This window comes from Thunnus thynnus, chromosome 4 (assembly GCF_963924715.1).
Source record: "Thunnus thynnus chromosome 4, fThuThy2.1, whole genome shotgun sequence".
NCBI classification, from domain to species: Eukaryota; Metazoa; Chordata; class Actinopteri; order Scombriformes; family Scombridae; genus Thunnus; species Thunnus thynnus.
In genome coordinates, this window is record NC_089520.1 from 33,725,134 (window position 1) to 33,753,061 (window position 27,928).

General features: G+C 38.0%; 1 protein-coding gene across 2 annotated transcripts in view; it reads right to left on the reverse strand.

The window, feature by feature from the left end:
• phf2 (PHD finger protein 2) overlaps positions 1-27,928 on the reverse strand; it is a 43,710-nt gene that overhangs the window by 9,472 nt on the left and 6,310 nt on the right. For both annotated transcript variants that reach the window (XM_067588414.1, XM_067588413.1), the window contains exons 2-15: positions 18,213-18,298; positions 17,864-17,978; positions 17,233-17,393; positions 14,941-15,082; positions 14,625-14,811; positions 14,214-14,376; positions 12,893-12,980; positions 12,449-12,555; positions 6,074-6,165; positions 5,895-5,984; positions 4,820-5,173; positions 4,495-4,611; positions 783-898; positions 398-576 (exon numbers count right to left, since the gene is read on the reverse strand). In XM_067588414.1, the coding sequence (XP_067444515.1) occupies positions 398-576; positions 783-898; positions 4,495-4,611; positions 4,820-5,173; positions 5,895-5,984; positions 6,074-6,165; positions 12,449-12,555; positions 12,893-12,980; positions 14,214-14,376; positions 14,625-14,811; positions 14,941-15,082; positions 17,233-17,393; positions 17,864-17,978; positions 18,213-18,298 (1,997 nt within the window). The remainder of the gene's footprint in view (positions 1-397; positions 577-782; positions 899-4,494; positions 4,612-4,819; positions 5,174-5,894; positions 5,985-6,073; positions 6,166-12,448; positions 12,556-12,892; positions 12,981-14,213; positions 14,377-14,624; positions 14,812-14,940; positions 15,083-17,232; positions 17,394-17,863; positions 17,979-18,212; positions 18,299-27,928) is intronic.

Genomic DNA, 27,928 nt, shown 5'->3' on the forward strand with positions numbered 1-27,928 from the left:
CTGGGCAAACTGCCATCGATCAGAACAACACCAGACCTATCTGAATCACTAAACAAATCAAAGCTGTGATTCAGATCTGTGGTGAGCGGTGAGTCAAAGGTCTTAAATCAGACTATTTTAAACCTTTTTCTGGTTGACTGACTTCTTGCTGCAACAGTATCAACTAAAGAGCTTTGCAAATGTTAAATAAACTCTAAAGTTAAAAAGTTTAGAGATATCTGATCAAAGAATAAGTAAACCTCAGAATCTCACCAAGCATTTAATGCGATTTCGATTTTCGATACTCAACACATTGAAGTCTATGTTCATTAAATGTTGAGGTTTAATACCCAGCCCTAGTTGACAGTTTGAGTAGACTGAAAAAAAATGAAACAAGACTTTACAACACAATACTCACAGGAAAGATCTCTCTTAACGGTGTTCTTTTTCCTCCTTATGGGGAATTCGTCAATCTTCAGCTCCCCCTCATCTGAGACATACTCATACTCGTCTCTCACTGGCTTGCTTTTGTCCTCTTTTAGGTTTTGTAATGATCCAAAAACACTTGAGTTGGTCTGAGGTTTCAGCATCTTGGAGCTGGAGAGGAAACCGCAGGACAATAAGGGAGCGATACGAGGCTCAGCCAGGCAGAAGTCCTTGAATTAGCTCTAATGGATATGGTGCTGATAGCCACATAGCTCTATAATCACCATAATACACCACATGAGAAGGTTAATACGCTCTCCTCTCTAGAGACCTTTCATGAAACGTTTATATGGCAATCACAGCCATTCCATACATACCCGAGCATTTTCTTGTGAGACGTAGTAAAGCTGAATTTGTCTTTATTGCCTGACAGCGGTGTTCTGTCAAATTTGCACTCCTCCTCCATTTTCAGCAGGGAATCTGGTTTACTATTCTGTAAGGTTAAAAAGGAAATAATGTCAAATAAGCACATAAGAAAATAAAATCACCATGGGTGTGACATGACAGACACAATAACATTATCAACCAATTTTATCTTATCACAGATATATGGTTTTTAGCAAAAGTAATGAAAGATGAAAGTTTAAAAATTCAATTAAAGCTGCACTATTCAATATTTTTTATATTTAACATGTCTCAAATGACTAAGTGTAATGTAAAAAGAGTCATTTGTAGTGATTAACCACCAACCAACCATCCAGCCATACACTACCTGCCTACTACCTGCCTACCCAGCAACAAAGTCAGCGAGTAGCTGGTGAACACAGTGGAGTGTTTAGCAGACACTATAGAAACACAACTTCTAATGAATACTAATGTCACTCTATATCCGCTGAATGTTTACATGGGCAGGTGTTAGCTAACATGCTAACCATAACAACTTTATAAGGTGATGATATGTCGTATGTGTTGTGTTTAAAGCTTGTTCTCCTGTGTTGTGTTTCGTACATATCTGGGTCTAAACAATTTAATGACCAAATTTAAGGGATCCTTATTAAAAGTGTAAGCACATATGTTTAAGTTATGTCCTATTAATGTTATATTGAATCTTTTTACACTCTCAAATATTGATATTAATATTAGCAAGGATAACACAATGTTTCACAATGTGGCTTCAACCTTTGACCTTTCATCTGTGCAGGTTTAAATATTCCAACCTTGTATCAACTTTATGTGCTTTCTTTCTCTTTCGTAACAATCAATATTTTTCACCAAATGAATAATAAAATTTGGTCTCCTTTTCCTTCAAGTCTCTGGGCAAACTCACAAAGAATGGATTGGGGCCTCTGATAGCACCATGAATTGCTAACTACCCCATCTCAAGGTCCAATTCACAAACGATATTGTGCTAATGATATGATGGTGCAAACACACCCATAAAGTTTTGCAGCTGAGTGCAATTTGCCCTTGTTTTGCATTTGATTGAGTAAGCAGAGCTGTTTCCAGTGTTTAAGGCTTTTCTCCATATTTCACTACACAGATTGGTTCATAATGAAAACTGCAGAGAGCACAAAAGCCTCAAATTGTGTGTCTTTAATTAGCAGAGCTGTGCACACACAGAGCTCTCCACAATCACAAACCAACTTTTATGTGTTTTGCATCTTTTACTTCCCTAGTATTTCACTTCTATAACATTATCTACCAAACAAAGCTATTAATGTGACTCAGGCAGGTCTGAAACATGTTAGATTAATGTCTGAATCTTACAATAATGTTGTTTAGGTGTCACTGAATGTATCCGGGATTTCACAGAAACATCAGTATTGATGTTCTGTTTGTTGTCCACAGCTGGCTGTGTGTCACAGCTGGCTGCAGCATGACACAGCAGCTGACACGATAAGTGCCTCTCCAAACCTTTGAAACTGGCTGTGCGCATTTACACACGTGGCACAGCAGCAGTAACTTCATTAACATCGGATCGGTCAGGAACTAATGGTAATTAATGTTCTGCTACACATCTACAGGTCAGCTGTTACACACAGATTCCAGCTTTATGCAGTGGAATTGTTTGTAATAAAGCAGCCCCTTACTGTATGATTGAAGCTCCATCAGCGATGTCAAGACAATTTTATTTAAAAGTAGCTGAAAGTGCAAGATAAACCTACCACCCCATACCCACTTGATCCCCCCCCCCGATATCATTCAATATCAATTCAATATCATTCAAGGCCTCAAAAGCATGAAGATTTGAAGAGAGAGATAGAGAGAGAGAGGGGGGGGGGGAGTGAGTGAGTGAGTGAGTGGCTTCAGTTACCATTAACTCTCTGAAGAAGCTAATAATTTCACTCTAATTGCATGTGGCCATTAGAGCTGGACCTGGTCTTTATGAATTAGACTGTTTTTGCAATGAGGCTCATTTGCATAGAAAGGAGCTAATTTTGGCCAAATGTATGCATCTTATCTAATTTACATATGTGCAAATAGCAAAGGACCACCGGGATGCTGTTTGCTTGGGAGCGCAGTTTGGGGTGCATTTCACCCTATGCTGGTGCTTTGTGGATTACACGGTTTCTTTTTGTCTCATTTGCACAGTTTAGCTGCCACAAAAGTTGTTGTTAGTGAATTCACCCCTCTGTATTTTTGAATATTTATGTTTTTTTCCAACCATGTACATTTAACCAACAGTTAGAATCTGTTTGGATTACATAAGGATGAATCAGCACAATAAATTTCAGTGCATTTCCTTCCTGTTTGAGAATCTTGACTCCCAAAATGTACTTTAAGTAAACTACAGTCTCTCATCTCTTCAATGCTATGGATCTCTTCCACTTATATCATTTTAGCAGACCTAATTGAACAATAAAAACTCTAACGAGAAATGAGGTTAAATATCTGTCATCAAATGACTACTGCAATTAAATTTAATCCAAGCACACAGTTATTTTGTTTGGATTTACAAGCCTGTTTTGTGACTCTAAAATTAAACTACCAAAGCAATAAAAGTACTATTAATATTTGTCTAATCAACACTTGTTTTAAACAAAATCACTATTCTGTATAACAGCATAAGGGAATGATTCGATTTAAATAGAAAAAGTACTGGTGAATGACTGAACTCATCTTGATGGCAATCTCCATGGATCATGTTCACTTAAGACCTTTTCTGACCCAATTTAAACTAAAGAGGAATGCAAAGTGGCTGCCATAAACATCACCACCAAGCAGACTGTGTAATTAACTGAAATCCAAGAATATACATTTTCAAATATTCACTCCTCAACAATTTTCTCTACCAAATTAAAGGCATGTGACAACATGGTGTAACTTGAAACTGAAATTTCTCATTGTCTCGTGGATCTTTTTAATACTAACATACAGGCCTAATCGCCCTGCACGCTGTACACAGAGGAGCTGTGAACTTTTACATGATTTAACAGTAATCACGAGTGAAGATGCGGTCTCCAGTGACCTTGGTGAACATCTGACAGGGTCTCCACTCCATCTGCAAATGTTTGGCCTGATATGGAGGAGCAGTTGGATGGAGATCCTTGGAGGGACTGCAAACATTCCACAGCAGTTTGGCATTGAATTTTCCATGAAACTAAAGCCCTCTAATGTCTTCCGTTCAACAAAATTACACTTTTGCTCTGAAAAAGCCTCCCCCTGTTGTTCAGCAAAAACGATACAAAAAACTTTTTTTTAAAGATGAGGGCATATGTAAATACTTAGATGGAACGCGGTGGATATGAACGTGGCGTAATTCCATTAGGTAAACTCTGGGAGGGTGGATGTTTCTGGAGCAGCTCTGATGAGCTGCAGGCCTCAAATGTGCGACTTGGGCCACATCATTATTTTTGCTGATTGCTTTGAAGTGAAGTGTGCAAATCACTTTTGGATGATCCTGAGTTTTTTTTTTTTTTTTTTGCTCAGCTGCTCAACTTGTAACCTTCACAACTGCTAGAGTCTTCTTTTCTAAAGGACACTGAGCCTTCAGTTTATTTGAATGTTGGAAGGACTGTGATACTGTTTATTTTGGCCTGTAACAAGCAGCCATTAGTTTTACATTCATGACAACTGAAATGATCTTACCTTATACTTCCATTTTGCTTCAGTCTTGTTTTTATTCTGCTCTCTCATTTCAAACTTCTCTACGTTGTTCTGCTTTGATATTTCCTTCTCTGACATGCTGAGGACATTCTTAACAGCCTGAAAACGGAAATACATGAAGAAAGACACAACATTTACATAAACATTCATCCACAATATTTCTAGTCATTATAGCTTGCTATCTTTCTGTTGGAAGGGATGCAAAATGGCTCACATAAAGTAACCGGTACAAATAATTATTCCACAAAATAAGCATCATTTCTGTTGATACTAACTTCATCGTTTCAGCAATGTCCCATCTGCTTACCTTGGTCTTCTTCGGCTGGTCCATCTTACTCAAGATGTCCTTTGCATGGGACTCCAAAGCTGCGAAGCTGGAGGGTTTGGGAGGCGGCGAAGACTCTTTTGCCTTCTTCGCTTTCTTCTTCCCTCCCTCCTTGACCTTCGGCACCTTCGGAGGCTTTGGGGCCTTGGGCATCTTTGGGGGTTTGGGAGGCTTCGGAGGTTTGGGGGGTTTGGAGGCTTTCTTTTTGGCTTTCTCTCTGCTGGGTGAGGGGACATGGGCTGGGGAAATGGGCTCTTCAGGCTCGGAGTGGGTGGATGGTGGCTCCTCCACTGGCACCTTGATGTTGGGCTCACTCTTAATGGCTTTTGTTGCATTCTAGAGATGAAAGACAGGAATTTCTGTAATTTAGCAACCTTTGATTAAAACCGTACTGACACTGGGCTGAATAAACTATTTTGATAAATGTTGATTGTACAAGTCAATGACCATACCATATACAGTACTTGCTTGTCTCAGCCTCTCTAACATAAAATAAAAGACAACTCTTCATTTCACCTCATTTTAAATTGAATATCTTTAGATTTGAGGGCTGCTTGTCAAACAAAATTAACAGTTAAGACATCACTTTAGGCCCCAATGACAATGTTAGATGGTAGGAAGGCCATACAATCTTGCTATAATAGAGAGTTTGTGGCACTGGAGGAAACGCTGTTGGGTCATTAAAATGAAATGAGTTCATCTCTTGGAGAGCAGGAATGTTCTCACAAAAGAGTATTTTGTGCAAAACTGACATTTTGACAACAAGGTTTAGTGTTTAAATAGAGAAAGCTCATGCTCTGACAATAATCTCCATCTGTAGCAAATCTCATGGAAATCTGGACATCAGTTTTCGAGACACCTTTCCATGGTCAAGATTTTGACTTGACACTGGTACCAGTGACACTGGTCACAAAAATCATTAGGAATCATCCTTAGATGACCATGAATATCAGTAACAGCTTCATGGTAAAATATGTTTGGACAGGATCTAGTAAACATAATATGATCAATTAGGTCTTCATCATATGATGTTTATACCCAAAGAATAGAGACGCACCTCTGACAGTCTAATCTCTCTGGCAAGATCCTTAATGAGCTGCGAGGGTTTCATGTTCTCTGGAAGCTCATCTTCATGTTCCAAGAGGGCCTGTCGAGGAAACAAACCAAACTCTCATTACTTTTATATCATTGTAGATGGCCATCTCACTGTTAACATACATCCTGATGTGTCCATACCTGCTTTTTAGTCCAAGCTCTGAAGGCTCCATTGATGATTTTGGCACCGTGTATCAGGTATGGAGCTGGTTGCTTATTTGCTTTATGTAAACCTGCAGAAGAAGAAATGCAAATGTTATTACTGAATGAATCCTGACTTTTAAAGTTTAAAAAGTCTAGGCCATTAACTTGAGAAAAATAAGTCAAAATACAGAGTACATGTCCAGCTTAGCAGAGATTTAGAGGATGTGAGAGAGTAAGCCTCTCACAAACATCAGAACAAATGAACTGACACTCCAGTCTGTGTTGTTATAGAGAGACACCATGAGAAGTGCACAGGAGAGCGACTGTCAGCAGGGTGACTGTGTGTTTGGACAAACTGTCCCTGTTACTTCAATTTACCAGACCTGAGAATAAGATAGCCAAGTGATGCGTTAACATTCTCAAGCAAGACAATCAATACCTCCCTGCTTACTCACTCTGGATCACTGTGCATCGGTAAATCACTAAAATGTCAAACATAACTACTGTATGTACAACATGTAGCTGGATCCCACTGTGATTTTGATGAAAAGCTCGATCTTCTGTCTCAGATGTTAATAGTACAATGAAATACAGCCTTCTGAAAGGATTTTACATGTATACTTTACATCACAGCAAATATTTGTGCAAACCATGTGATAGTCTTTTAGAAATGTTTTTTTTTTTTTTTTAAATTTTGCTCAAGGTCTTTTCATTGGTATTTAAAGTCATACAAAATGCAATAAATAAACACAATATACCCCCTCCCCCTCTTTTCTGCTCAAACAAAGCCCCATCCCTATTATAGTATTACTGTATAATTTAGTAATCACACAGAATAGCTTTCATAAACAATTGCATGTACATAAATAAATTCAATGTGACAAAAATCGTAGGTGAGAAACAAAAAATAAAATAAATTAAAGTAAAGATACAATAAACGATAAAAATAAATAATAGTAAATAATGAGTGATAAGGAAAACATACAAAAAATAAAATAAAACTTGGAAATAATAAATAAGTAAACTACATACAATAAGGAGTCAATACTACAAAACTGCTATATCAGTGGTGTCCGTTTTTTCTATAAAGGTTAAAAACGGTTGCCATATAGCATCGATTTTGCACACCCTCTTGCAGAATAGCAAATTGAGTGTAAAGGATTGTCTGAACTGTGACGAGATCTTAAAAGAATGCGTCACGGATTTGAAGTGTTCATGGATATAGGTTCAGATAAGGAGTTTTGAGCAGAGCAGGGCATATGAGGAAGTGCGGCCAAAGGATAAATTCTCCAATTGTAACCATTTGGGGGCAGTGCCATGGGATGGAAACTCCAATATAACATAATCTTTATGTTAACAGCCCAGCAGTGCTGTGTTGACAGTGCCACTGTAACATGCCCTTAAGTATTCAAGGGTTTTTCTTATTCCAAATAAATCCAGATATCAACTTGTCTATGGACAAAAAATGATTTTGATAAAAAGACAGGGATACATTGATATACATCTAAAAATTTGGGCGGCACGTTCATTTTGTTTGTATTGATTCTTCCTCCTAATGATAAAGGTAGTAAGCTCCAACGTTCAAAATCTGGTTTCAGAAAAAGTAGCAGTGGGGGTAATTAGCTTTAAAGAAGTCTTTAATGTAATGTGTACCCCCAAATTCCTAAGTGCTTAAATTTGTGTGCTTTCGTTAAGGGGGAATGGATTAAATGCAGTCTACTTGGTTGCAGTATTCACCAGCATGATCTCACTCTTTTGTAAATGATCTTTATATCCCAATATTTTGCAGAGGTCTTCTAGTAGACTAAGTGTTTGTGTTTCTGGTAAACTAATTAAGAGTTCAGATAGATATAAAAGCATGTCATCAGCATAAATGGATACTTCATGCTCTGAACCCTTTCTCTGTATTCCCTTAATGCCAGCTTCACCATACAGCATGATCGCTAACAGTTTGACTGCAATAGCAAATAAAAGGGGCCACAAGGGGCAGCCCTGCCTGGTGGAAGTGGAAATAGGAGGAGAGATGGCTGTTCATTTGGATAGATTATCCAAGAGATAAATCTCAAACCAAAACTAATTTTTTTGTCTTTATTGTATGTCTTTAGATATATTGGAATCAGTCCAGTGATAACACCCCAATACCAGTATCAATTTACTGAACACTTGATCATGGATAAGCATGTCAAGCATAAATCAGCAGTTTGCCATCTCCTTAATATTAGGGTCAAATCATAGAAAGGCAGTGTTCGCATTCATTTGAAGGTCAAATAAGAAAAAATGGTTAAAAAATAAAACACCCAATTACACCATTTGCTATTCATAAAAAAGGGTAAGGTGACATACTCTGACCAACCATAGTGATATGTCTGAACAACATACATGTATAAACATAGGAAAAAGAAGGAGAAGAAAAAAAATACAAATAAATAAAGAGCAACCAGTAGCCTAATAAGTGCTCTCCACATTTATCTTCCTTCCTCTGGCATAGATGTGCAGTATTCATAGCTTTGTAGCCATAGTGTATGTCAGCCAAAGTAATGCGTTTAAACAATTGTAAACATAATGAGAACACAAAAAAAATAAAAAATTGCAAAGCAGCCAGTCGTCCAACTTTATCTTACTTCCTTTAACATAATTAATTAATTGAATGGGCGGCATTTACAACTTTTGTAGTCACAGTGTACATTGTTTACTCACAAGAGAGGACAGTATCAACATAACTGATGTGAGATTAAATCACTCTTACTTAAGTCATGGTTTGTCCTTTGGTACATCTTTTATGATTTTCATTTTCACATAAACTTTGTCCTCTATCCTCTGGGCTTTGAAACTGTCTCTCAGTTCCATTATGTGTGATGCAGAGTTGTGCTGGATAAGAAAGGCCATACCGCCATCTCATCCACGCAGCAGTCACTTGACTTCACTGAATGCAGATCTGGTTTGTACAACACTTGCGGGGTAATCACAAGGAATATGGTGGTTCCTTTGAACTGGAGAGGACCAGACACCCTCGCATGGCAAAGGACTTCGACACAGTCTTGATAATGATGATAATTGATGTACTTTCGCCACAGTGACACAAGGCTTACCATCTGGTTTCTTTGCCTGGAGACTCCTGTGTGATCTATTGATCAGAACATCTTTGTCAATGTTCGAAACTTCTTTCAGTAGTTTAGAGACTGCCACTGGGGTGCTGGTTGTTTTCATTGTCTCCAAATCGTTGCAGTATCATTTGCCACTTCTGTTTTTACTGCTTGTATTTCGGATTTGACAGCCTCAAATTCCTTAGCCAGCACAGTCTTCAACCAAAGCAGTATAACAATGTCTTTTTTCAACGAGGTGAGGATTTCGAGTTTCAGGTCCGCCGCCTCCTTTTGGTTATCTGGTTGGGGGGAGTCACTGCTGATAAAACACTCAAGCTTGCGGCTTTAGGCCCAGCAGTGGAGGTTCCTTCAGAAAAAGTATTCTTTCGCAAATTGTTGGCCATTGGTGCGGCAAAACCAAAACTTAACAAATGAAAATTGAAAATAACGAACTTAGAGCAGTGTTTTGAAGCCTTTTGTGGATGTAAAGTGCCTAAACAAAACTTTTAAATCAAATTTCAGCAGAGCTTGTCATGAACACAGCCTACTCCATTGCCTGCTCACAAGCACCCCCCAGTGTCTTTTAGAAATTTTGATGTTTTTTTTCTACTGTTCTTTGGGGTCCAATCATAGACTGTAAAAAATATGGACGTAGTCACTGTGACATCACCCATTGGTTTGTGGACTCGCGTTTTGAAGCCTCGAGTGTAGCAATTTTACTGTCGCTATTTTGGATTCAAACATCGCGATCTTTGATTTTTGGAGCCAGAAGTGACCATATTTGGTAAATCAAGTGAGAATTGGCGTCATTTTCTCATAGACTTCCATACAATCAGACTTTCAATCAGAGTTTCCCCCTGCTGGCCATTAGAAAGAATGCAGGTTTAGGGCACTTGAGCAGTGGCCTCACTTTTCAGGCCGGGAGCTACCCACTTGGGTTAAATAGCATTTTATTGAATTTGAATCCAGTATCAAGTCCACTCATCAAATCTAATTAGGTTTACATTTCAACATTTGCAAGTAATTAAAGGCTGAAATAACTCAACTCAAAGATGTCTACTCATCTTTTGTTGGCAGAAACATAACATTTTTAGTGGGAACTTTTCACAACCTGTAGCAACAACCTGAAAATACGATGAGCAGCATAACATAATAGCACGCCGAAGGTCCTGATTCACAACTATGAAGCTGATCAGATTCAAATGTTGATCTGATATGAATCAGAGTTTAGGAGGAGAGGTGATCAGCTGATCATTTCTCTGTTGGTCTCTGTTGAACTACAAAAACACTGGCACTCGTACATTGATGTTATAGAGTGATGTGTCTTTTCACTAACTAACACTTTGTGTGAATACAGACAGATGCTGTAATGAGCACATTAACCAGAGAACAGACTATTTTTTATTATTTTATTTCAGATCTAATCTGATGCCTGTGTCTGTCATTTTAACCAGATACAGCAGCAGTTAACTAAAAACAAGAAGCTGTTAACTATACTGTATGTTTTCTATTGCTTTGCTAATGAGGACAGAGAAAAGGTTTGATGAGACATTTGTTAGCATCTGAACTTAATGAATCTGGGTATTTTACTGACTGGTAGCCAGATCCAAAGTGAAACCAGCTATCGGAACCCATCCCTATCTGTTCCAGGTATTTACTGGTTTCAGTACAGTTCAATTCCCTACAAAAAGTCTGTACCAAAGTCTTGTCTCTCAAAGATTCATTATCTTCAGGTAAAGCAGTGCTGAGTAAACTTTTTAAACCTCTGAACCTTTGGCCTTTTTGCTCGGTTACTCCCATTATTTAGAGGCTCATGATATTGTCACTACACAGCATGTTAATTAAATAGTCCACCTTGCCCTATTTTGAACTCTAAATTCCGAACTCTTCCTCTCATACAGAACTAAGATATTTAAAAATGTCACTTTGTGTGATGTAAGCAGGAAGCATAACGTTGTTGTGCAGACAGCGGGCACAGTAAGCTTTTGTTTAGTCTATATATCTATAATTAGTTACATCTGCATCATGAAGAGTCCAGCTGCATTAGTTGATAGCAGTTCCTGTCTGCACTGTGACCATAGATGTACAGACAACTATGACTGGATTTTGATACTGAAGAAAACCTCCTAACATAATGACTGTGCGCTGATTCCAGCAGGATGTGTGTGACGTCTGTGTTCAGATGTGAGTTATGCATTTTTTAATGCAATAATGCGACTCTGAATAAAATCAATGCAGACTTGATGTTAGCTGTGACAGATCACACTACTGAAGCAACTTTCAAGAGTCTGCATTTTCTGTTCATGCCATCTATAAATGAAAGGAAATTTACTGTTAGGCTGTCTGGAGGGAAATGAAAAATACATCAAACTGCATCCAAAACCCCCCCCCCACATGCTCTATACTGTTAGTGTAAACCAAACACAACACTGGATTTAGTCAGTGACAACTCCAAATTACATCTCTCAATGACTTTTTTTGCAGTTTGACTATTTTAGCTCTACTTTTGGCAAAGACTCACCGGTCTAGATTGAACTGTTACAACCCTGATTTATGTGAAATTATTCAAGGGCAGCATAAATGTGGATTTCCTCTTTAATTTCAGTTTAACAGCAGAAAACAATGTCTAAGTAGTTCTGTCCTCCTGAGACATTTCCTTTAAGCCAAAGTCCTTTCAGGGGGTTGAGTGTTTGTCTCAATACTGATTACACTGAAGTAGATACACACCAAAACAGGAAAGAATTAATAAGATGAAGGCAAAATAGCAGCAGCAGTGAAGTGAGTCTTTTTCCTGCACTCAAAATGCTGACCTTGAAGTTAAAAAGAATAATGGTATATTAATGGAAAGGACTTGTGGATTGGAAGTAGTGCGCACACCACACACAATAGCTATCTGGCTGTAACACACGCACACACACACATAGAGAAAATGGTGGAAACATAAACAATTGGCCCAAGCCAGCTGAGGGGAGTTTAAACACAGGCTCGTAATGGAGCAAGTGATTCTAGCTCGGCCAAACCTTTTGAAGCTAATCATCTGTGAACTCTGCGATTCACTGATTTAATGACTGAAATAATATAAGGGCATCCAGCTCCTCATCTGTGCAGCAGACATACACTGCAGTGAATGTGCACGAGGCAGTTCTGACGCTGTTTGTGTTTTCTCTGCTTCCATGCGTTCTTCTGGAAAAATGGCGAGTTAAATGAGGATGTAAGTTTACATAAAAATACCACATACTACAGCGAAAAATTCAATCTATAAATACTTAAGACTAATTTAATGGTTCACCTTTGAATCGCTCGAGGAGATGTCGTCCCACATACCAGCACGCTGTCTCGAAGTTGGGGAAGGGGGTGAGAGATTTGACCTTTAGCCGCTTCTCGATTTCATACGCTCTGTGGAGAATAAACCAAGCTGCTTCAGCTAAACATTGTCATGCGTTGCCAACAGGTTTATTGCAACAAACTATGCAATTCACAAGGTATTTCCAAACGTCAAGAATTCATAAACAGATGGAATTTGGGAGTAAAAAACAAGGCCTAAATGAGGACGTAGTGGAAACTACTATGTAAGAACAGCCTCACTAAATCCCCCCGAATTAAAAATGAACGTCTGCAGGAGCCATAGTGGCTCACAGCGATTAAAACCAAAAAAAAAAACTAATTACCAAACACAACGATAACAAGGCAGCATAAAGGATGAATGTGTGTGTAATAAGACAGGTGTCCAAACCTCATCTGCATCTCCACACTCAGGTTGTGGACGAAGTGTCCAGAGAACGCCAGGCAGTCGACTGGAGTCAGTATTGCATTGATCCAACCTGAGGAGACGATCACATGTCAGCCAAGGACAAAACTATATCATTACTAATAACTAAGATGATGTTCATTAATTCAATATATTCTATGAGGGGAAAAAAATCATTATTAATTGTTGCAATTTATTTGTTAATTGTAACCCTCCTTCCCTAATCATTTACATTATTTTATCTCCTTGTTTACTTATTTACCCTTTGTGCCATTATTACCATTCTGTACAATTCTGAAACGGTTTTATTTTGTTTGTTGATTGACTGATGTAGATGTTCTTAACTACATGTTGCTCAGTCTGTATGGGCTTACAAGCCTGTAGATAACCACAACAACCAAGACGATCACCTAACACTGATGGACAATTCCACAAATACAAAAAGCAAAACAAATTCTAAATACCCTATTTACATAACACAGATGTCCCAGTTATCAGGAATTTTCTAGCTTCAGTGATTTTCACCTGAATGTAGTATTAAACATTGTATGATCCCAATAAAGTTGTGATTTGTAGTCAATGTGCTATTTTCAAATAGCCTTTCACTGTACACGTAGAGTACATAATTATGCTCCCTCTAATGTTCTATCATCAGACATTATTATAACTGCTGACTTCATGCGACCCACATTTTGTTAATTATCCATGGAAATAAGAAAATCACACCATCAAACTAGAAACTAGAAAAAATACGAAGGAACATCACAAAAAGCTGCAGTTGTGAAATGTTTCAATTGATTGAACCCTGATCATTCCTTTAGAAAAAAAAATATCTGTCAATCTTTTTAAAATAATTGATTAATACTTTAGAATAGCATGTCAGAAAAAAGTTGTGATACACATCAGTGTTTCTCAAAAAATAATCTTCAAATACCTTTTTTAGCCTAAATGACAGTCCAAAACTTAAATATGTTTTATTTCCAATGATATAAAAAAGCAAAAAGCAGCAAATCTTTACATTTGAGAGGCTAGAACCAGAAAATGTTAAATGTTCAACTATGAATCTTTTTTTTTCAATTACTTTTCTGATATTTAGCTAATTGAATCATTGACTCATCTTTTCAGCACTGAACGTTACATCGGTTCCAATTGAAATGTGTTTTTTCGATCATTTTATACACTTTTGGTATCTTTGGAAACTCTCGGATCTCCACTAGAAATTAAACATGTGTTTGACATAATGGATCCGTCTTTTCTCTTAGATCACATTGAGGTATCTTCATGATGACATGAGTGCAGTTCTGACCTGATGGGATGAACAGAGTCTGGCCTTGCTTCAGAGTGCATTTGTAACACTTGTCCACCTGGTCTGCAAAGAACATTTCGCTGTGATTGGACGATGACCTCCAGCGCTCGTATAGAGACAGGTTGGCAGAGGTGGGCTTGATGAGGAAGAAGATCTTTTCTCCCTGCAAATACAAGGCAATCAGATTTTCTGGCACCATCATCACATGAGAGATGGAAGTGTAATGTATTCCACATTTCCTCTTGAGGACCCCTTAAAAATTCAGAATAAAATCTTCCCAAAGAAAATGAGTACAGAATAAACTGAATTCTCATCCTATCAGAGGTAGATCACACTGACTGGCTGATACATATTTTTATTACGAAGACACTTCTGGCCCAACATACTGTTCTAACCAGAACTGTGACAGACCTTTAGGACGTGGTACCAGACGGAGGCGCCACCGCACTCGATGTGGAAGTCTGTGTAGCTGTCTTTGACACAGATGAGACAGTATTTGGTGACTTTTGGCTTCCCCAGCAGAGCGTCATCAGGCCAGTAGTTTTCTACCCAAGACAACCGCCGCACAATCTGGGGACTCTCCACAATACTGTTCATCCTGTCCCAGAAAAACAGAAAAAGAAATGAGTACCATGGATTTTCCAGACTGGCAGCTTTATAAGCCAGATCTCTTTTTCTTTTTTCGAAACTGCATTTCAAACTTCGCCGTCAGATGCAGAGCGCGTACCTTGCATCAGAGAATTCCAGGTTGATGACGTTTAACACTTTCTTTCTGTTTGTGCTGTAGTAATAATCGACAAACTCTTTGAGCTTCATCTTGCTGTCAGTCTGTTTGGTGACATCAACGACGTCCACGCCAACATCAGGACCTGAGATAAAACAGAGGACATAGAAGATATGATAAAACCAGCGGAGGAAAAAATAACCACCTACAAGCAAAACATTTTGTTTCGACAGGAAACTAGTTAACAACAGATAAAATATGTCTGTTGCAGTATACAGCTGATCTCATCACAGAGCACCAGGTCACAGGGGAAATATAGAACAGATGCGCCCCCTATTGAAATTCATACACTACCATATAATATCCCTGAGATTCTTTGAAGGACAGAAATGAAAGTGTATTGCTGGCCACCAACTAAAACACATACATCAAATACAGTGTACACTAAGGATGTGCATACACACTGCATACAAAGTTGACTTGTTTGCATTTACTCAAAATTATTGTATTATTTCATCTTGATTTGTTGTCCCCCCTCGTATTGCTCATGCTCTTATTATTTAAACACTGCCCAATCTACCTATGATGTGCTTTGTAGTTAAAGATATATTCATTTTGTTATGAATAGCATTAGCATAGTAGCAGCATTAGAATTAGTAGTTGTGTATTTATAGCAGTGATAGATGCACTTGAGTACAGTGGTGCTACAAGCATTCAGATCCATTACGGAAAGAAAATTAGAAATACCACACTAAAAATACTCCATGACATGTAGAAGATCTCATTTTGAAAAGTAAATAGTAATTATAGCTGTGAAACAAATATAGCAGAGTGTAAAGTGAAATAAAGTGGCATGGAAATCCTCAAATAAAGTATCAACAGTGCTTGAGTAAATGTACTTGGCTACATTTCACCACTGCTGGAACTCAATGGTAAAAGTTGCAAAGATTTACTGTAATAATACAGGAGTACTAGAGTTCTAGAAACAGTACTAGTAGTATTTTTAGTGGTTGTATCAGCAGCATTAGCTGAAGTAATGATAGTTTTAGAGAGCTGCAATGATTAGTTGATTAGTCAATTGACAGGCAACTACTAATGAATTTGTTTTAGTCATTTTTTCAGCAAAAATGCAAAAAGCTTGCTGTTTTCGACTTCTCCAATGTGATGTCTTCATGCTTTTCTTTGTCAAGCATGATTGTAAACTGATTATCTTTGGGATTTGGACTGTTGGACATAACAAGACATCTGGGAAATTGTAACGGTCAGGTTTCACTAATTTCTCTCATTATATAGACCAAACTATTAATCGATTGATCGGGGAAATAAACAGCAGATTAATTGATAATGAAAATAATCATTAGTTGCAGCCATAAACTTCCACTTGATAGTAGTAGTTACAGCAGTAATTGCAGTAGAGGTGGTGATAGTATAAGTGAAAGTAATAAGACAGTGGTAACACTAGTACTGTAGTACAATAGTAGCAGTAGCAGTAGTATTAGTGATGATAATTGCAGTAATAGTTTTAGTAACAGTAGTAATAGTAGTGGTAGTGGAGTTGCAGTAGTGCACTAACAGCAGCAGAAGAATTAGGTGTGGTTGTAATAGTAAAAGTACAAATAGTATTTAAAGTAGTATCTGGGTGGTAGTTATAGGAGAAGTGGCAGTACTAGTTATTACAGGACTAATAGAGGTAGTACCAGCAGTAGTGGCTGTAGTTATGGAAACAGTTGCGTTAGTAATAATTAAAGTGGCAGTAGTAGTAGTATTAGAAACAGTAGTAGTAGCTGTTATAGAGGTAAGTGTTAGTAGTACTGTCACTAGTATTAGTAGCCATAGTTTTATACATCTCGCTAATTCCAGTAATACTAATAGTACCAGCAGTTATAGTGGTTGTGATAGTAGTACAGGTGGTAGAAGCAAACATTGCAGTACTCCACTGGCAGCAGGAGTAATACATATAGCAGTAATACTAACAAAACTAGGAATATTCAGAGTAGTATTAGGGATAGTGGTTATGTGAGTAGTTGCAGCAGTAATAGCAGTAGTAGTCACATTAGTGAAAGTAATAGTAGCGGTTGTAGAAGTAGTTGCAGTAATTGTAGTAACTTAAGTAGTAACTTTTGTTTTTGGTAGTAGTTACAGTAGAAGTAACAGTAGCAGTGATTTTATAACTTTATAGCAGTAATGGATGTAGTACCAGTAGTAGTAGTAGTAACTGTCGTATAAGTCATAGCAGTAGTGCAGTAGCAGTAGTACTAGATATTGCAGTAATAGTGAGATCATTACAGCTCTTACCAACGTAGTTCTCCACATCACTGATGTAGAAGGTGGGAGCCGGCATGGACATGCCCAAACCGTCTTTCTTCTGCACCAGGATGGGCTCGTTGAAGCCGTTCTCCTCCAGGTAATCCATGGACAGCTGACTGCCGCTTAGTTTCACCACAACATCATCCGCACTGGAACACACACACACACACACACACACACACACACACAACAGTGAATGACAGGGCTCTGTGATAAATGAAAAGCAATTAACTGGCTTTACATAAAATGAGGAAATTACATGACTTTTGAAACTATCTGTGATCAAATCTTGAAAAGTTATTAGACAGTGCCCCCTAGTGGGATTATTTAAATGTGGAGTAATACTGACAAAAGGGTAATATTCAAGAGTCCTTAATGAAATTCCATGTGACACAATCAATATGAATAATTTTTATTATAACTTATTTTGTATTATAATTATAATTTATTAAAAACTTAATTTAATAGATGTGATGCATATTAGAGTGTGTCAAGTAACTATTTTAATTATACAGAAGATTGTACTCTCATTTTATCTCACATTATTACCCAATTTGTGGTGTAGACAGTTGTGCAGTTCAATAATGAGTTCTTCAAAGATAGTAAAATGCGTGTTTACCTTGGAAATGTCCTACTGCGAAGCTCCTTTATGAAAACCTGACTGCCATTCTGAACAGCTTTGATATCTGTGCTTTGTCCCATATCATGTTTGCTCCAGTTCTTTTTCTTTTTCACTGAAGAGCAAAAAAAAAAAGGGAGTCAACATTTCCTCACACTGCAAGAAAGTACTTTAACAAACAATTTTAACCCATATTCAGACTTAAATGTTGATTTCCTTGACAGTTTCATCTGTTTTGAAAACTTAATATCAGGTCACAGAAGTTGAGAGGATGTTTCACTTCCGATCTTTTGTTTGTTAAGACAAGTGATAGTACAAAGGTCAGTGCAAGTGCAAGGGTACTACGTACATGTGGATTTGCCGTGGGTCTTCTCGCAGTTTGGACAGTGATATATATCAATATCTGGAGCGTCATCTTCATCCACTTCAACACAGCTGAAACAACACAACAACACCGTTTAATGTACAGGAATGCCACCTTAAACAACCTATTTTCCAAAGCATGCACAATAGCAGGTTAGATTTTTGAATGTGTATTTTTCTTTCTTCCAGTCAGCCTTTGGTGTGTTTAACTGCAGTGTAAAAGTCAACTTTCCCGAAAGAGACTTGAAACTTGACTGAGTTTCTTAATCTGTAATCACGGTGACATCATGTCTGCTTTCGTTTTTGTCGCAGTTACAAAAATGATCATGGGAAGGTCATACATTTGTAATTACTCCAAAAAAACATCAAATATCTCTATCAATTGATTTTTTTTGTACCAGGGTGACAAAATTAAAAAACAGTGGCTGTCTAGAAGATAAAACACGTTAAAAAATCTACAACCAAGCATAGACTGGAGCAATTTAACAGTTTGTTAATTGTAGTAAGTGCGCAAAAAACACTGAAATAGTCCTTTAAAAGCGATTCACGGTCCATACTAAAAGACAGCTAAAGGGCATAGAGTACCGGACAAAGGGACAGAGGAGGACAGCACAAGAAGTACAACAGACAGTAGACTATAAATACCACTCTACACACTGAGGTTTACAGTGCTGCTGCTGAGAAAGGAAGTGCTGGTTGAATTAACACGAGGCAGTTTGACTCAGTTTGGGCCTTTCATGGTGTAATGATTTCAACATTTGACTATTTGTAGTGACAAAAGAAACATAAAATTTTTTAAAAAAAGAAGCAAAAAACAAAGCAGCAGCATTGTGGACAAGTGATAACACAAAAACAATCAAGCTGACTGATGTGAAAACAACGCTTTTGCCTTGTTCGACATGATGACAGTGAACGTGCAGCTCGTTCCACTGTTTCAAACAGCAGCTGTCATGGTCTCTTGCACAAGCAAATTCCTCCCATTTGGAGCCGCTGCTCCCAAACTCAATGAACTGGGAGTTTCCCAGAATGTTTTATTTTTTTCCCCAGGGAACTCCACAGCTTTACTACACAACCTACTCGCTTTCACTGGAGGCAAACACAAGAGCGGGTGGGTGTGTGCGGACATAGTGAAAATGCCTGTTGATGACATCCTTGACTTGGTGGCTTGGAGGAGAACTAAATTCGTACTAAATATGTAATGTGAGGACAGTGAAGACATTCTTACTGAAAGATTTTTGCTGTACAAAAGAAGAATTTTAAGGTAGCAGAACATTTCAGATGAGAAGTGTTAAAGTTGAGATAAATTGTGTTCTCCGGGTGTTCTGCCGTTAAATGTCACAGTAGATGTACGTACATGGTTGAGACAGGTTTTTACGTAGGAGTTAGTTCTTTTTCAGGAATACTGAGAATTATACAAACATTTCATCTTGAGTACAGTGAAGCTGTGACACAACTCCACGCTAATCCTGCTAACAAATTTCTGTCTGAGACTTAACAAACAACACAGGATCAGATTACTGACATTATCTTCTCGACACTGTCTTGTTGGCTTCAGAACTGATTTTATCAGCATTTTTTTTGAAAACCTGAGCCAGGTCTAAACCCTGAACACATCTGAGTTCTTTCATCTTGTTATGAGCTGCAGTGCAACGTCTTCCTCGAGCGGTTGTGAAACTGACTACTCCTCTACAGAGACTGATAAAATATCATACAATAACTTTTCAACATTTTATGACATAATACATAGAAATGTATGTCCATCACTATTATATTATTAAAGATCTAAATGTATAGGCTTTGTCATACACTCTGTAACACAGTTTAGAAACGTGTATATTAAGACTGTCACTACTACATTGTTAGAAAATCTCATTCAAACAAATTTGTACTATCATGTAATCTGTTCACATTGATTCAAATGCACCCACATAGCCAACATATTCTTAACTTAGCTAACGTTAACACAAAGCAGTTGAATTTATAAATGATTAGGTGTCATGATAATCCATTCAAACTAGCTCACTAATGTTCTCCATTTTGTGTTAGCTGAGAGGACAACAGCATGTTCAACATACTTGGAATTTTGAGTTCAAACTGATAATTACATTTTTTTCCTTCCACATATGTAACATAGTGATGTCATCAGGGTCATCTCAGGTTAGGTTGCAACACTTGCGGCACAAGACACAAGTGACTTGCATTATAGGAAGTGTAGGATCCAGCAGGTTTGGAACGTGACCATTACTGAGGATATCTCAAGCTCTTCTGCTTTTCTGCTATCTATTGTGCATGCATCTATGTCACTATGGTGTTATCTCATATCTCTGGGTTGTTACATAACATACCTCTACCAGCAACACATATAGTATATATTCATGTACAGTTGATTCTATTTTCAAATACGCAAGCACAATCCTGCACCTTGCTGTACTGTAATTCCTGCTTGTCTACAATCAACTATCCAATGAATTTCTAATAAAAATAAAGGATAAAATTACACTCCTGAGCATCTCACATAATTCCTAGATTAAAGCACTTGATTTGACTCAGTCCCAGATTTTTGCCTTCTGGTCAAGCTGAGCAAGGAGTTAAGAATTAATACTGATAAATAATAAATGCAATGAAATATGACTGGCTATAAACATCATAAAACAAATATTCAAGTATGTATTGATACCAACTCTGTAAACAAATAGTTTTCTGGATTCAGGTGGCTTGTGTGCAACCACATACAGTATCTGTGGACCAGCATGGTCATTATAACACATTATAACACTAAAAATAACACAGAAGTTCAAACAACAACAAACGATGGAACTTTTTGGAAGACGATAGAAGGACTGCTACGATGCAAGAGGTGAGGGTCAGGGTGAGAGTTTTTGATAGACTTCCTAACTTGGCTTAATCTCATGTGCCAGAACCATCAGAGAGGTCGTCCTTGGAAAATGTTTGCAAGAGGGCAGGCTCTTTCAAAACATACTTGGCATGTGACTGGATGAGCCATCTGTCTATCACAGTCTGTGACCATCTTACCATGCAAGGCAGCTGGATTCATGACACTGATTGGTCCGAACCATCGGTGGTTTGGACACAAGCGCGAAACCTGAAGCCTGACAAGATGGATTCTCGTGTGATCTCATGATGTCGTGATCTCTCTTATTATTTAGTAAAACATTAACTACTTTTTACAACAAAGGTAAAACTAGTCTGTTAAATACCCTGAAACTTTTGTGTTCTTTCACCTCCAATGATACTGCAATGTCAATAGTTTCCTGTTAACAAGATGTAACATGAAAGTGCTCACTTGTAGTAACAAAATCATTACCAGTTCAGTTACATTCAGCTCTACAGAGTGCATTAGTGTCTTTTAACTCATTGTTTTAGTTTGACGTATTGCAACTTTCGAGTTTTGGTTAAAAGCTTTGCTAACACATTAGCCATATCAACTATACAAGGTCAAACGTGTGTGATTTTTATCTTATTATGGAATTCTGTCCCCCAAACAGAAAGACTGATAATTGCAGATTTAAGATTTTACACAAAGCCATACTATAACTTTAATTTAAATGTGGTCCACAGGGCTCAGTAAAGACTGATAGCTACCTCTCTCCAAAATGCAAACATAACCTCTGCATATGCGGTTCTCATTACTACAATATAGTTTTGGGTGTTAGAAACTTTTCACAGTTTTATCTTTGCTACTGGCCCAACAAAGCTTCCACCCAACTGTGTTCACAATGACAATCAGTAAAAAGACGACACTTTCAGTAAGTTCAGCTAAACTCACAGCCAGTGGTGATAAAAATAAACAGTGTGAAATAGCTCAAACAGCCAAACAGTTAGCACAGTGTAGCCTACCTTGCAAGTGGCAGTGCTAGCACAGCAACCTCCATCATCACAGCTATATGTTTGGCTAAATGCAATATATATTAAATTGGGGGCTACATTTCCTCCTGGTTTTATAGCATTTCCAAATGAGTAAAAATTAAATATAAAATCCAACCAGAGGTGGAGACAAATTCCAACTAATTAAAGTGATGTTTGCGTTTATATCAATCACTTGACCCTTGCCTCGCAAGCCAAAGTGGAGCCTAAACTTCCTCTGTGCCGTTTTGGAAAGTGGGCTAATATTAGCTGATTGGTCTATAAAAGCAGAGACAAATTAAAAAGAAAATAAAACAAAAAATCAACAACTCATATCTTGGGGGATGAATCTGTGTAGTAATGATTTAGTTAAAAGTGAATGAGGAATGATGAATAAAGGAGATTTCAAAATAAGGATACTCTTAAGCCCTTCAGCCACTGTATAGTAATTTGAGAAGAGTAAGCTGTAGTAGTGCTAGCAAATAGCTAATACAACTAGCTAGCACGCAAAGACAGTTAGGAGTGATATGTAACAATTTGTTACCTGGTACACACCAGGTAATGTCAACTATTGTGCACACAATAGTGGTGTGGAAAAGAACAAGCTACTGCCTGGAAATAAAATCTATCAGGTATGTCAGGGAAATTGTTTGTTGCTAGTAGGGCTAGGTATCATTCAAAAAATTTTTATACCAGTACCGGTACTGATACCTTGACTTCCATACCAGTTCCTGAACAATACTTTTTTTGATACCAATTTTATAAAATCCATTAAGACAAGGCGAAAATATATTAAAATATCGAAGATGATGATATTGCCTATCGTTTGACATGAAAACAGTGGTGGTTCAGTGGCTTGCGAACAGCTGCTAACGTAGCAAAGCAGTCTCTGTGTGACCAATGCTTAATGTAACACAGCTAATGTTAGCTAACGTTAGCTGAGACTCACAAGACGCTGTTGTCAGCCATTCGTCAGTCGCCGAACCACCACTGTTCTGATGTCAAACAATCATCATCTTCAATATTTTAATACAGCTTCATCTTGCTTACCTACAGGTTACATGTTTTGGTCCAACCTCCTGTTACTAATGTAGCTGCTGTAGACACTGCTACTGCCTCCACTGCTGCCTCCGCCATTGCCATTTATGTTGGGAGGCAACAGCCAGATGTTACGGACAACTCCGCGCCCACTAGGTATCGAAATTTGGTAACAGTATTGAAGTTTGGTACCCAGCCCTAGTTGCTGGTCAGAAACAGCAGATACATTACACATGTCTATACTAACCGATTACAAGGTTGTTTCTCAGTCATTGCTGCCAGGTGGGGCTGACCAAAACGCTTCAATGCATTGATCGTTGCCATGGTAATAGACAGCAAAATCAGTATTCGAATACTTTTTTTTCCCCTTTTAACCCCTTGAAAAATAAGAATTAGCCCAGTGAATAAGAATTAGCTTATTGAAATAACCCAACATGAATCATTATGAATAACTATTCATCAGCTCTTCTCAAACAAGGATATTTAAAACTTTCAGATGTATCTTCCAATTTAATACTAGCTCTTGTGAAACCTGTGAAAACTTGAGTGCCCAATGCAACATCATAGCATGTGACTTACAGCTAGTTTGGCAAGATGTCCAAAAAGTCAAGCATCTGGAATAATTTCAAAATTTGTGAAGATGACCCCTAAATAGCTGAGTGCCAGATATGCCAAAAGAAACTGGCATATCACAAATTTATGAGTTTGTCAAATCACCTGAATACCTCAAGTAGCTTCTCAGTTGTACACGCCACGTATTATTTGTTTTCCAATTATGGCTAATGTTGGCACGACTTGCTAACAACCTAGCTTAATGTTACCAACCATGGCTAATTGTTATCTGTTATTGTAGGTGCATCGACTGAAACCACTGGCACCTCACAAAAGACACTTGATTCAATGATGAAGAAGCCCATTACAGATAACCGAAAGCAAGCCTTAACTGATGCTGTAGTCTCATCCATTGCTGAAGACATGAGGCCTATCAATATTGTGGAAGGGGAAGGACAGTTTATGAATACGCTGGAGCCAGGGAACACTTTGCCTTAGAGATTATCACCTGTGCCCTGACAGCTTGGCATAATGACATGCAGGACAAAATATGTAGCGACATCAAGAAGTGTTCCGCACTCCGTTTAACAGACATGTGGACCGGTCAACAAATGAAAGAGTACATGACGGTGACAGCTCATTGGATAAACAGCAACTGAGAAATTAAGAGCTATGTGTTGGACACCAAGTCCATGGAGAAAACTCACACAGCAGAGAATATTGCATAAAGACTCAGAGAGGTGGCTGGGACATATTCTGCACGGCAATGCAGCGAACATGGTCCTGTGCGCCGAGATGCTGCAGCAAGAGGAGTCGTGGGGAACAGTCATGCACTGTGCTGGACACACACTCCAGCTTTGCATCAAAGCGACACTTAAAACACAATCCTGTATGCCTTACTGTGAAAAAGTGCCAAAGCAACTGCTGCATTAAAAGAAAAGCAGAAAATACAGCAAGTCTCAGAGCACAAACTCATTCAAGATGTCCCAACACATTGGAACTGCTTTATGCTGTGTTTAGTGTCTTTGTAAGCAAAGGTGGCCCATTTCAGCTGTCCTGTCTGACCCAAATGTCACCAGAGGAGCTGATCTTACACTGGACCTGACAACAGCCCAGTGGGCCATAGCAGAGGAAACTTTTGCCATCCTTAAGCCTTTTATCACCCTGACTGAACTCTTGTCACAAGAAGAAAATGTGTCCTTGCAGCAGTCAGTGCTAACAAATGTCAAAAGAAGGAATCTTAGAGCGCAAGAGGATGACAGCAGCACCACCAAAGCTCTGAAAAGTAAACTGGCAGAGGAAATTGAAAGGAGGTGGCGAGTGTCAGACATGAATGAAGCTAGTATCCTCAGCGCAGCCATTCACTCCTGCTTCAAGGAATTAAATTGGCTATCCGACGAGGGAAAGGAACTGGTGTACATGGAGGTGACTACATTGACTGAACACTTGGTCATATATGAGCAAGAGGGAGCATCAATTTGATGAGGATGAAGGAGGTATTGCATCAGCTGCACCAAAAAAGAGGGCTAAAACTTACAAAGAGCGAGAAATAGAGTTCCTCCTGTCCATGGATGACAATGGAGAAGCATCTGACAGAGAAGCGACTGTCACTGCAAAGAAGGAACTGGAGGACTTTTTAAAAGACAGGTCAGAGACAGATTCCAGCCCTCTTGAGCGGTGGAGACGATATACGGACCATTATCCACAGCTGGCAACTGTTTCCTTTGCATCCCTACCACTTCAACCCGTTTGGAGCGCATTTTTTTGAAAGCTGGATTTATTGTAAGCAAATCAAGAAATTCCTTGTTGCCAAAGAATTTGGACACGTTGGTCTTTCTGTCACACAACCTAAAGTGGGTTCAGCACTAATATGCTCATATCAGTCAAAGCTCCAGGTATGCTAGTTTGTGTTAAAGGTTAGACCACAGATGCTATTTTTGTTAGGTTCTAATTAATGCTTTTGCTTTGACCGGATATGGTTCTTTATTTAGTTTGATCATGCGCACTGAAAGTGAAGGTTTGATTTTCTTTATTGCTAGGCCTACATTCTTTTTGTTCATGTTAATCCTAAGGCAACACAAGCAATGCAGTTAATTACTTAAGACTTCATGTAAAGGTCGACAATGACAAAGGCCTTATTTCTTTTTTCTTTTCATGAGCAACCAATTTCACTTTGATTTATTTATTTCAATTTATTTCAATAAAAAGGAAATACCTTGAAGTACAATTTTGCCTTTGTCTCTCAATAGCATAATAATTAATTAGAATAACAACCTTATGATAGCGAAATGTGATAAAGACATAATTAATTAATAACAGCAAGTTTGAAGAAAGTTAACAACATATAAGCAATTTCATTTTTATAGTGTAAGGCTGTAATTTATAATTTATAGTGTAAGGCTATAATTTATTTGATTATTGCACAGTATGTGCCACATCCCCCCCAAACACACACACAGTCTGTCTCCAGCTAATCCACTTGAAGTCCACTGCTTTATGGACTTCAAGTCAAGACAGATTCATAAGTACTTTTGACAAACAGGAACAACCTGCATGTTATTTGTAATATTCCGTGCTATAAATCTCTTGATTACATGAAGTTGTGCAAACAATTTACATGTTAATTATATTTTATACCCCGTTCAGTGTCCGTGCCAAATGTTGCCTTATATGTGCTGTGTGTATTGTGCAAATATGTATCTGTGTAACTAAAGTGGCTATATATCTATCTGTCACCAGGATAGTCCATAGAGGTGAATCGTAGACTGCAGAGAAACAGAAAATGGAAGGAAATGGCTGTATAAGCATATTACTTCTGGAATCAAGTACTGCCATATAGTATGAAGCTTTCTGCAACAGGAAGGGTCCAACATTGTACCACGATAATCTTGGATATGATCAACCAAATTAAAATTGAGATAAAATAAATGTGCACCTCCATTTATGGTGTTTTCTATATTTAGAAATTGATGCTGTGTCCAGTGAGTGTGATAGTTCAAGGCCAAGAAGAACAGTGTCTCCACTGACTGTCAGAAGTGAAAAGTGAAAAACATCATATTTTCTATCCTTGACACACATCGACATTTATAGCGGGCCATGTTTATATCAACAGTTCCTCATGATTTGTACCGTGTCATATTCATATTGACTTGTGCCTAGTATTACATAAGTGATGGTGATGTAATTAGGGTTCATTGTTTTAGTTTCAGTTTACTTCATAAAAATTAGGGAATTTATGGGGGGTTGTTTTTTTTATTAAAGATGAGTGAAATTTGATTTTTTTAATTTAACATCTTACAGCAGGAATGTTTGGCTGCATGGGAAGAACATTTAGGGACATAAATATTGGATAAAAATCCATTTGAATAAATCAGTCTGCTTATTGTAAAATATTTGGGTATTCTCTAGTAAAAATCAGTAAAACACTGTAAACAATGGCCCTGTACCTGATGCATTCGTCTCCACATGTGTCTTGGGTGACCACTTGTGATCTGATCTCACTTACCCGCTAATAAATATGCAAATAAACTCTTGCATCATTTCCATTTGCAAAGGCCAAATTCATTGTTGTTTTTAACTGGTGAGAGAACCAGGCGTCTGTGTAACCTAAGTCCAAAGCTGTGTTCAACTTGTTTGCTAACAGGATAAACGAATATACAATGCATTGTGCCCCCTCACGAAAATCAAATGCTCCTCCTATTGATTTGCTCTAGTGCCACATCTGAACATATATATATAACAAATATAGAGTTACATGCAGCGATCCCCCCGCTACTGCCTCTCCATACTGTGAGAGAGACACTGCATTTACGCACCAGACACAGCAGCAGAACTTCACTGATTCTTCATACATTTAATTCAGGATCTAATATTAATTAATGTTCTGTGTTCTTCTACACATCCAAAAGGTCAGCTGTTACACACACACAGTCCAGGTTCATACTGTGAAATTGTTTGGAATAAAGCAGCCATCCTCCTGATAAATCCTGAGCTCATTATGTCGAGCAGCACTGCAAAACTAAAAACTGTAGTTAACTTGACAGGATAGAGGAAACTATCCAGGGGAAACAAAACTTAACGTTTAGCCTTGGAAATATTTTTTTTAGACAGAGCGAAAAACAAGTTCTTTTCTGGTTTTAGTTTAATTTCTATTCCAATTGCTGATTTGAAGACGAAAACGGGTCAGAAAAATGGGAAGTGGATATTGTTTTGTTTTTTTAATTCACATGAAAAACAGAAAAACAAAAT